This window comes from Haplochromis burtoni, unplaced genomic scaffold, assembly GCF_018398535.1.
Source record: "Haplochromis burtoni strain Fernald_Lab_line unplaced genomic scaffold, NCSU_Asbu1 Contig_427, whole genome shotgun sequence".
Lineage (NCBI taxonomy): Eukaryota > Metazoa > Chordata > Actinopteri > Cichliformes > Cichlidae > Haplochromis > Haplochromis burtoni.
In genome coordinates this window covers 39,268-49,516 of record NW_024582788.1, presented here as the reverse complement: position 1 = coordinate 49,516, position 10,249 = coordinate 39,268, and the positions used below count along the sequence as shown (strand labels likewise).

Sequence of the window (10,249 nt, the reverse complement as noted above, 5' to 3'; positions counted from 1 at the left end):
AGCCCTTACTCAATTATCTTATTTTAATAAGAATCTTTACGAAATCGGGTCTCTATGGGCTATTTTTAATTATTTTTAATTCAGGCGTCAGGTACACGTTCTCCTATGCTGCCATCTTGTAGCTTTCCAAACCGGAAGTCTCTCCTTTTTCTAGATTTCAGTGCTGCTCTGCCTGCCCTGACAGAATGCCACTGCAGTGTGTTTTTCTCTTTATTGCTTCTTGTCTCTGCCTGATCGTCTACACCTGTGTATTGTTCATTTCATGTATTAAAAGGTTGTGGTCATTATATGCATTTCAGTGAGAACATGTTGCAAAACTCTTGTCTCTCCTACCGGGTGACACTAGTTCACCCCAGTGAACAGCTGCAGAGACTAACCAGAGAAGAGGATTCACTTTATGACCCGTCTGTTTGGAACTGACTCAGCAGCCTGTAAGCAGCTACACTGACCTCCACAGAGGTGTTTTTATGTGATTCTACCAGCCACAAGAACCTAATTGAGATACTTGGATTAAATACTCGATGTGAGGATTTCAACAAATCATCACAGCCACATTGATGAAAAATATCTGAAAGGTAAAACCCTGACACTGGCCTGAATCACAATAAATGACTTAAAGTAAAAATAGGGCTTCAGGTTTTTAAGGTGCTTTTCAAAGTTAGCAGACACAGAGCAGCTCTTCATTTGTACTTGCGTTAGTTACCACCCACCAACTCCACTTTTCACTCTGTGCTCTGCTCTCCAGCTATGAAACAAAGAAATATATTCCTCTTAAGCTGAAAATGATCCACTATGCTCACCACCTTGTCTAATAGATGTTTCTTCAGTGGTTATTAGGGCCATTTTGCTAAAACAGCTACCTGCTGTGTCAGGTACAATCTGTCAAGGAGTGACTGAACTGAAGCTGTAAAGTCATAAAACCAAACCAAGATAATACTGCAATGCTGAGCTGTTTCTCAGTTATCAGCTCTTAAATTGTTTTATTAAGGCATTTTATTACATGAACATAAAGGTCTCCATTCTGGCTTCAGGATCTGTGGTACCAAAATAACAAAAACAAAGCCTTAATGCCAATATCCATAACTAAACTAAACAGAGAGCTGGCAGAAAGGAAATATTTGCAGATCATTTCCCAGACTTATAGAGTGTATGTCTACAAAGAGATGTGTTTAGACGATAGACTGCATAAAACAACTGGCCGCACCTTCTGAGTTGAAAAATGAAGAAATAAGAATGTGCCTTAAACTTAGATTGTCTCTATGGGATACTGCTGTCATTATAAATGTATAAGTTCATGGAGAAATTCATGTCACCTGTTGTCCATGCTGCAATGTTAAATTTCTGTATATATGATTATGGTATGAAATACATTTCTAGCGTTAAATTCTAGTTTCAAATCCTATTAGTTCGGTTTTTTATCCCGTAGACTTGAGTTTCCCTTAGTATCTCTAAGGATGCTGAAACAGGATGTGCTTAGCAGTGAACCTACCTTGTGATTGACAGTTAGGTACCACATAAATATGAGTGTCCCTTGGTTTCACACTTGCGATGTCTAGTTCACAAACCAATGGCCAAGTCTGTCTTTTATATGCACTCAGTGTCTTTTTTATAATCTTAGCTAAAACAACTTTGACACATAGAGGAGCTGGTTCTCAGAGAAACCAAAAAGCACCCAGAAGTAGTTTGAAACAAAATAACACTCACACTCACGTGATGCTGCCGAAAGTATTTGCTCGCCTGCCTTCACACATATATGAACTTAAGTGACATCCCATTCTTTTGATGTTGGCTCTGCAGCTGTAACAATTTCAAGTCTTCTGGGAAGGCTTTCCACAAAGTTTAGGACAGTGTTTATGGGAAATTTTGGCCATTCCTACAGAAGGCATTTGTGAGGTCAGAAACTGAAGTTGGATAAGAAGTCCTGGCTCACAGCCGCTGCTCTAATTCATCCCAAAGGTGGTCTGTCGGGTTGATGTCAGGACTCTATGTGGGCCAGTCAGGTTCTTCTGTACCAGACTCACTCATCAATGGGCCTGGCTTTGTGCAGTGGTTTACAGTCATGTTTGAACAGAAAGGGGCCATCCCCAAACACTCCCCTGCACCCAACTTGACATTTGGTACAACCTAGTCAGACGAGTACTGTTCTCCTAGCTCATCCATTGGATTGTCAGATTCAGAAGTTTGAATCGCCACTCCAAAGAGCACGTTTCCACTGCTCACGAGTCTTGTGGCAGTGTGCCTTACACCATTTCATCTAAGGCTTTGCATTGTAGTTGATGCTGTAGGATTTGGATCGAGCTGCGCAGCCATGGAAACCTATTTCATCTAGTTTGCTATGCACTGTTCTAGAGCTTATCTGAAGCCCACATGAAGTTTGGAGGTCTGTAGATATCATGATGAACCAAAACATGATGGATTGTCAGTTCTTGCAGGTGCCTGGAGGAGAGGTAAACTGAACTACAGCAGTCTGATAATAATTTCACAACTAACCTGAACGATATCTCTCTCAGTCATCTGCCTGGTTTGTTGACATAATAAAAGAACACCCTCTGTGCAAAGATTAGTATCCAAAGACCTTTCTCTCCACCCACTTCCTGACAATGATGCCAAAAATTTAATGAGCAAGATATGTTGGTTTCACCCAAAGGCAATAATTACCTGGAAGCCAACAAGATTGAAGCAAAGACAGGAAAAAAGGACTGAACTGCAAGTCAGCATCAGAACTGGATCCTCGGTAAAATCATTTCCTCCACTAAAGTAAGAAATGTCAGATTCTGATTTACTGAGTATTACTGACATTGTTCAAACATTAAGAAGGCTATTTAACACAAATTCCTTGGATAAACTCTGTGGGTAACTTTACACTGTTTATCCACATTTTCCTGCAGAAAATATTGCAGTTATTACATATTCATTACTTCTGTGTCTCATACTTTGCTCTTACTTGTTTATTGAACTGTATATTTCTATACCTTTGACGTTCCTCTTTCCTGATTGAAATTTTAAATTTATTTACAAAGTATTTTATGTTTATTAGATTATGTAGCACATGACATTAGACAGTTTTCCTGATATCTTATAAAGAAAGTAAGTTGTTAGAATGATGAAAGCATTGGAAATTCTGTTTTGTCCACATGTGCACTCCCTGTACACTACAGCATTTGCTATTTCAATTCACATAACTTTTCTTTCACTACAAATATTTCTTAGAGATTCTTCCAAACATTTATAGTTGGAAACAACTAATCACTAGACTCTATGTATTTGTTTGTCTCTTTACCTCTCAGGAATCTTTATAAATTAACTGTAACTTATGTCAGGATCTTCCTACTATTCAACAAACATTGGAAAAAAAATGATAATGAATATCTTCTCATTTGTTTAATGGTGATGTCAGAAGAAATGTGAAAATACTGGAAAAAGTCTTACTCTGTTTCAGAGAATGGTCACTCATTAAGCAAAGAAAACATCTAGGAGTCTGCTGAAACTGATATAAAAATCCGATCCATTATTAAAACCTGGAAGGATCCACATAACTCTCCGCTTAACCATTGCTATGTTTAACTGTGAAAGTAAGATAGTTTCCACATACATAATGCAGAGCACAGTCAAGAAACTGGGATATATTATTTTTCTCACTTCTACATTCACTACCAGGTGAACTGGTCACACAGCACAACGCTGCAACAAGACATGAGGACGTTTTCCAATCATGACGTTCCTACTTTATAAACACTCCACCTGCCTTCCGAAGCCTGGTTACATCTTCGTATTCCTCATTGTGTTTGTCCTGATTCTGATTATATACATCGTGGACATTCTGGATGTGAGTTTTTTTTTAATTATTTGTTTTTGTAATTAATTTACTAGTTAATTTTCTTAATTTTATTTACTTTCTCAAAATCAGAAATGAGAAAAGAAAGAGCAACTAGCACAATTTAAAAAAAAGGGGGGGGGGGTGGGTGCATAATTTATTTTACAAAGACTCCTTTTGTAGCTTTGCTTCATTAGTTAATATAACTGAAGTAGAAACTTTAAGCTTTAAAGACTTCAACCCTGAAGTTATGGAGGACCTCGAGTACCAAAATGAATTAACTTAATACATAATTAAATATTTGTGTTAATTAAATAAATATACAAATTATTCATTAGATGTTAATACAAAAAGCACTTAAAATTCAATAATAATAATAATAATAATAATACATTTTATTTATAGGCACCTTTAAGACCCTCAAGGTTACCTTACAATAGTACAGAACAGTAGCAGCAATACAATAAAACGTGGCAAAATAAAATTTAGGCATAATGTGAATAACAAAAAACTAAAAAGCATGAAAGTATAAAAGCTGAGCAAGGTAAAAATGGACTAAGACAGAATCAGCTGTATGAAATTTTGAATAGATACAATACAATACAATACAATACTATACAATACAATACAACTTTATTTGTATAGCACATTTAAAACCAGAGGTAGCCAAAGTGCTTCACATAATCCAATAAAATAGTAGTAAAGTACAAAGGCAGATAAGCAGCAGGTGGGAGGCATTGATTAACGATTAAGTACGTAGATAAGCAAGCAAGACTTAATGATTAAAACAAAAAAACAATGTAAGCAAAAGAGAGGAAAGGGGAGGGCAAGAAGGGACACTTAAAAGGCCTGCTCGAGCCAGACACGTGAATGGTATGAGGGAGGTTATTCCAGAGGTTAGGTGCAAATGAAGCAAAGGCACGGTCACCTCTGCTTTCAGCCGTGACCTAGGTTGCACCAAGAGCAATTGGTCAGACGATCTCAGCGTTCTACTGGGGGTATACACGCTAAGGAGATCAATAAGGTAGCTAGGTGTGATGTTATTTATGATTTTATAATTAAGCAGTAGGATTTTGAAATCAATGCGGTATTTAATTGGAAGCCAGTGGAGGCCAGTGAGAATTGGGGTGATAGACTCAAACCCTACGAGTACCAGTTCGAAGGCGAGCCGCGGCGTTTTGGACGAGTTGCAATCTATGAAGAAGGGCAGAATGAAGCCCTGGATGTGACAAAGCCATTGATAAGCTTTTCTACATCCTCATGTGGTAAGTATGTCTTGGCCTTAGAAATTAAACGAAGTTGATAGAAAGAAGATTTAATAACAGAGGACACATGTTTCTCAAACTTAAAGGAGCCGTCCAGGTAAACACCCAAATTACTTGCGGAATCGGAAATCAGCAAAGGGCCCGAGGACACCAGTTAGATGGGCTCCAGGGTGTGACTGTCAAAGATTACAATTTCCGCTTTCTTGTTATTAAGGATAAGGGAATTGCTCAGCAGCCAGTCTTTAACTTCATTTATACAATCGAAGAAGCGAAGCATTGATGAAGTATCATCCTCAGTCAATTCAAAATAAATATGAATGTCATCCACGTAGCAATGATCAGAGAGTTTTTTTTTTGTTTTTTTGTTTTTTTGCCTGTCCCGTTTGGCTCTTTTGCATCAGAATTGTTGTCTAAAGGCAAAGAAAGATGCCCAACGGATTTACTTTACCAAACTGACCATCCCAGCCTTGCCGTAATGGTCCATTTGATTCACCTTTTATTGTTTATTTTATTTTCACTTACTGAATACGGGACAGACTTGACTGGGGGAAAGAAGGGGAGAAAGAAAGAGGGAAAGAGAAACAGCTGAGAAGAGGGACGGGGGAGAAGGGCAAAAGACAAAAACCAACAAAACGGGCAGAGAAAAAAAATGCATATATCAATCACCTGGATCACCTGCTGAGAAAGAAAAAAGAAAGCAAGCAGAAGAGAACAAGAGTAATAGAATAAACAACATCACAATGATATATGGGAATATGACAGTAAATACTAAATATTAAACATTATTGTGCAGCACATAAGATCAACAGAACACAGTGTGCTTTGAGGTAGGAGCCAAAAAGGGTGTAGTTTGTGGGTGTGATCACCCGTGTGTACACCTGTGAGCATGGACGCGCTTGTTTTTTTAAAAGGTTCCTTCATGTAATGATCTGCTAGAGGGTGTGGGGGGGCCACAGCCCCGTCCTCCAGGGCATGAAGCAGGTATGGAGGAGATCAAAACTCCAGACATCCAGAGGCCCCCAGAACACAAGAGACCAAGGAAGACCAACAGAGGGGCAGCCGCGCCACTGTCCCAGAAAGAGCTGAGGAGAGTCCCAGATGAGGGCTCACTCAGCAGCCGCGGAGCAGAAGCCAGGGGGAGTTGCAGTGACGCGCCCGTGAGCTCCGCCGGCAGCCAGCCGTGCCTGAGTGACCGAGCCCCAGGCCAAGCGGGGCACCCACTCCAGGGCCCGCGACCAGGCTCAGGCCATAAGCGGCCGACCAAGGAGTGAGCCGGTGTGTACCTGGACGCCCATCCCCGGACACAAAGAACCACCAACGCACCGATGTCTGAGGGAGTCCGCCACTGGCAGGGGAAGTGGTGGTAGGGGGAGATAGGCCTCCAAACCTTGGAGGGCCTGAGATGTCCCCAGAGAGGTGGCGCCTGACACCCAACCTGACATATAGACACAGACATACAGGCACACACAGATACAAACATCCATTCCCACCCTCATGCTCTCATATGCACTTACTCCACACTCAACCAACGTGGAGACAGACATAAAGAGACGCTGTACACACGATCACACTCCCCAAGCGTACTCAGAGAGTTTGTACTTGTCAATAATACGACCAACGGGTAACATATATAGAGAAAACAGCACAGACCCCTGAGGGACACCACAGGTAACGGGGGCAGTGGAAGAGGAGTAGGTACCCATCGTGACAGAGAAGGACCTCTCCGATAAGTAGAATTTAAGCCAACTAAGGGCCATACCCGTAATGCCAACCAGATGTTCAAGCCTCATTAAGTGGATATTATGGTCCACCACATCAAAACCAGAGGACAGGTCCAACAAAACGAAGACCGCGGGGCACCCAGAGTCAGTAATTACAAGATCATTGAAGACCCTCAAGAGTGCCGTTTCCATAGTTTAAACCCAGACTGGAATTTATCCCAGATGTTATTCACATTCAGATAGTCCTATCACAACTTCAGACCTATCTTCTTGAGGATTTTTGACAGGAACGGAAGTTGCGAGGTAGGTCTGTAATTAGCGAGGTTTGAGTGATCTAGGGAACGATTTTTAAGACCAGGTTTCACTACGGCATGTTTAAAGGCAGCCGGAACACAACCCAGTGACAAAGAAAGATTGATTAGTGATAATATACAAGGCCCAATTACATTAAATCCCTCCTTAATGATGTGAGATGGGAGAATGTCGTGAACGGCCAATAATTCCCTTAAGGGTAGGAAGTGACACTGGTTTGAACTGAGCAAGTGTCATAGAGCAGCGTAAATCAGGGGCTTGGCACATCACCGGAGCTTTTAAGGTAGAAATTTTATCAGTGAAGTGATTTAAAAACTGCTCACAAAGATGAACAGTGGGTTTTAAGATGTGATTTAAAAGTGATGAGAGAGTTTGTGGTCCGGAGATCTGGTGGAAGTGCATCCAAAGTCTCGGGGCAGAATGGCTAAAGGCTCTGAGTCCCATGGCAGTCAGGCAACCAGGTAGAACAGACAGAAGGGAAGCTGAAGCAGAGCGGAGTGTACGAGGAGGCGAGTATGTGTGGAGAAGATCAGATAAATATGGAGGAGAGAAATTGACACGGAGGTGAACTGGAAGCCAGTAGAGCTGTTTATGAACAGGTGTTATATGTTCAGTGGATCTCATTCTGGAAACAACAAGTGAAGCAGTGTTTTGAACGGGCTGCAATTTATGGAGCGATTTATCAGGTAGACCATAGAGAAGAGAATTACTGTACCTTCCGTTTCTATTGCTCACCAATTTTTTTAATAAATGGCTCATGTTTTGTTTCCATGTGTCTGTTTTTGGTCCACAATCCAACCTCCACGCAGTCTGCAAACACAGACTCTGACACAGGATTTGTGGTCCGAGACTTGAAAAAATACTTGTAAACAATTTAAAGCACAGCACCCAAATTTTTCCACAGACCTACAAGCAAATAATGTGTTTGTTATAAGCTTTAACCTTCTGCCCAAGGTTCAAATTCTGAGGTTGATTCAAGTTTCTGTAATAATGCATTGTAAGTAATGATGTACTGTATGTGCAGCCATACTATGATTCATATCAAATCAAGGGAGGTTGAAACACATCTGTTGATCACTTTTTGAAGTATATTTGTAGTGAGCAGCCACCTATAATTCTATATACTTAAACATTACTGTTATGGCTGTGCTGTGTGGCAGGCAGGCAGGAGAAAGGACCCAAAATGCAGGACTCTCAAAACGGGACTGGAACTCAAAATGCAGCTTTATTGCTGGCAAAACGTCCTCGTAAAATAAACTCACAAAAGCAACACAAAACAAAACTCAGAACAGAGGCGCTGGAAGCCTCGACATAACAAACACACAGCATGTTGAGGGTACGACACGACAGAGAACAAAGGAAAACACAGGGCTTATATGCACTGTACTCCTGTTTCCCATTCTCTGATTACTATCAGAGAATGGGAAACAGGAGTACAGCTGGGAGAGATTAGGGCTAACAAGACTGGGGCAGGTAAAACTGAATACACAGACATAGGACTTGGACTAGCAAAATAAAACAGGAAATACGAAACAAATCACAAAAACGCAAACTTGACACCGAGAGACAGACTGAAAGAATATAACACATGAAAGAGAGAAGACAGTGACTTAAACTAGAGGCCAGAACAACAAATAACGTCAAAAGAACACAACCAAGAATAACCCTTAATACAAAATCAAACCAGCACAACTCAAAAATCCGATCAAATCATAATTTAGAAAAACCCAAAACAGAAACAGAAAATGCTTTTGACCCAGAACCGTGACAATTAGATTGTTTACTTTTAATTGATAACTACTTTGTAAGTGTACAGCATGCTTGGCTTACTGATAAAAAATATCTGCTGAAAAAAGTTATTAATCAAATATATAGAATAGAATAGAATAGAATTCAACTTTATTGTCATTGCACATGCACAGGTACAGGGCAACGAAATGCAGTTTGCATCCATCCAGAAGTGCTTTAGTGATATAGATATATTACAATATATATTAGCAATAATATAGATATGTGAGTATATTACAGAAATAGGTCTATTATGGTATGTTATAATGTACACGGTATGAAGTATGTTGTGAATATTCTATAACTATAACAGGCTGTAGTGAGTACAAGCTATGTACAGGCTATGAACAGGATATAAATTCTCTCTTCTGTAGCTCGGCATTAGCTGTGCTGTTGTTTGGTTTTAGGCAGCTGGTTAAGAGGAAAACTCAAAGTGATAGATTAAGGCAGCAGTCTTTACTCTTTTTGAAATTGGACAATGGATCAAGCAAGGCTAAAAATGCACAGAACAGTATTATATGTATTCATTCCATGATTATTCTATTGAAAAACAAGGTGGCAGACAAACTGCATTAACCTATGAAAAACAATGAAAGAAGGGATACCTGCACAAAAATAATCTTTCATCATATTATGTTAAAAACTAAAGCTGAATTATGAATGAGTATATTTGCTATTTTTTGTATTTGCCACACAAATTTTTCAGTTTTGGGATAAACTGGACATCTCCATCATCATCCCAGGAGCTGCCACTGTCACCCAACCTGCTGACATGTATTCTAACTTCTGCAAGTTAAAACCACTGTCCCCCGAGGAAGCTCTTGAAGAACACCTTGTACTAGAGTCCATCGCTTGGCCTAAAACTCCACCATTACCATCTCCTCTTTCTCTGAACAACACCAGTGATCCAGCCCATAGCACCTTCACCATTCTCCCAAGGAAGAGGGGAGAACAGTGGTACATAGGTGATAAACTGGAGGTTATGATAAAAATGTATGACTTTCAAGGCCATCCAAAGAAGTCCGGCGGAGATGTCTTACTAGCCCGGCTACACAACTTGACTCTTGGTGCAGGTGCTGCAGGGCATATAACAGATTATCTCAATGGCACCTACTCTGCTGTATTCTCTCTACTCTGGGAAGGAAGTGCACAGGTTCAGGTAATGCTAACACTCATCTTAAATGTGATTGTAGGGACCAAATATGTCTGTGAAGGTTCTCAGTCACAGACATATTGCCTGTTTATTGGTCATAATATTGACATATTGGTCATCCATCCTTTTGTCCTGCTTTGGGCGGATACTCCCACAGGGTTTAAATCTGGGACTCCCCACCATTTGACCCTGGAAC

The 10,249-nt window shown here is 40.3% G+C and overlaps 1 protein-coding gene across 2 annotated transcripts in view; it reads left to right on the top strand.

Annotated features, from left to right (window-relative positions):
* Positions 1-2,664: 2,664 nt before the first annotated feature.
* The window catches only part of LOC102306997 (NXPE family member 3-like), a 17,271-nt gene continuing 9,686 nt past the window's right edge, over positions 2,665-10,249 (top strand). The window contains exons 1-3 of one of the 2 annotated variants that reach the window (XM_042213214.1): positions 2,665-2,757; positions 3,658-3,826; positions 9,607-10,059. In XM_042213214.1, the coding sequence (XP_042069148.1) occupies positions 3,713-3,826; positions 9,607-10,059 (567 nt within the window). In that variant the 5' untranslated portion in view covers positions 2,665-2,757; positions 3,658-3,712. Of the gene's footprint in view, positions 2,758-3,409; positions 3,827-9,606; positions 10,060-10,249 lie in introns of those variants that run through there. The other variant, XM_014340937.2, reaches the window with a different exon arrangement.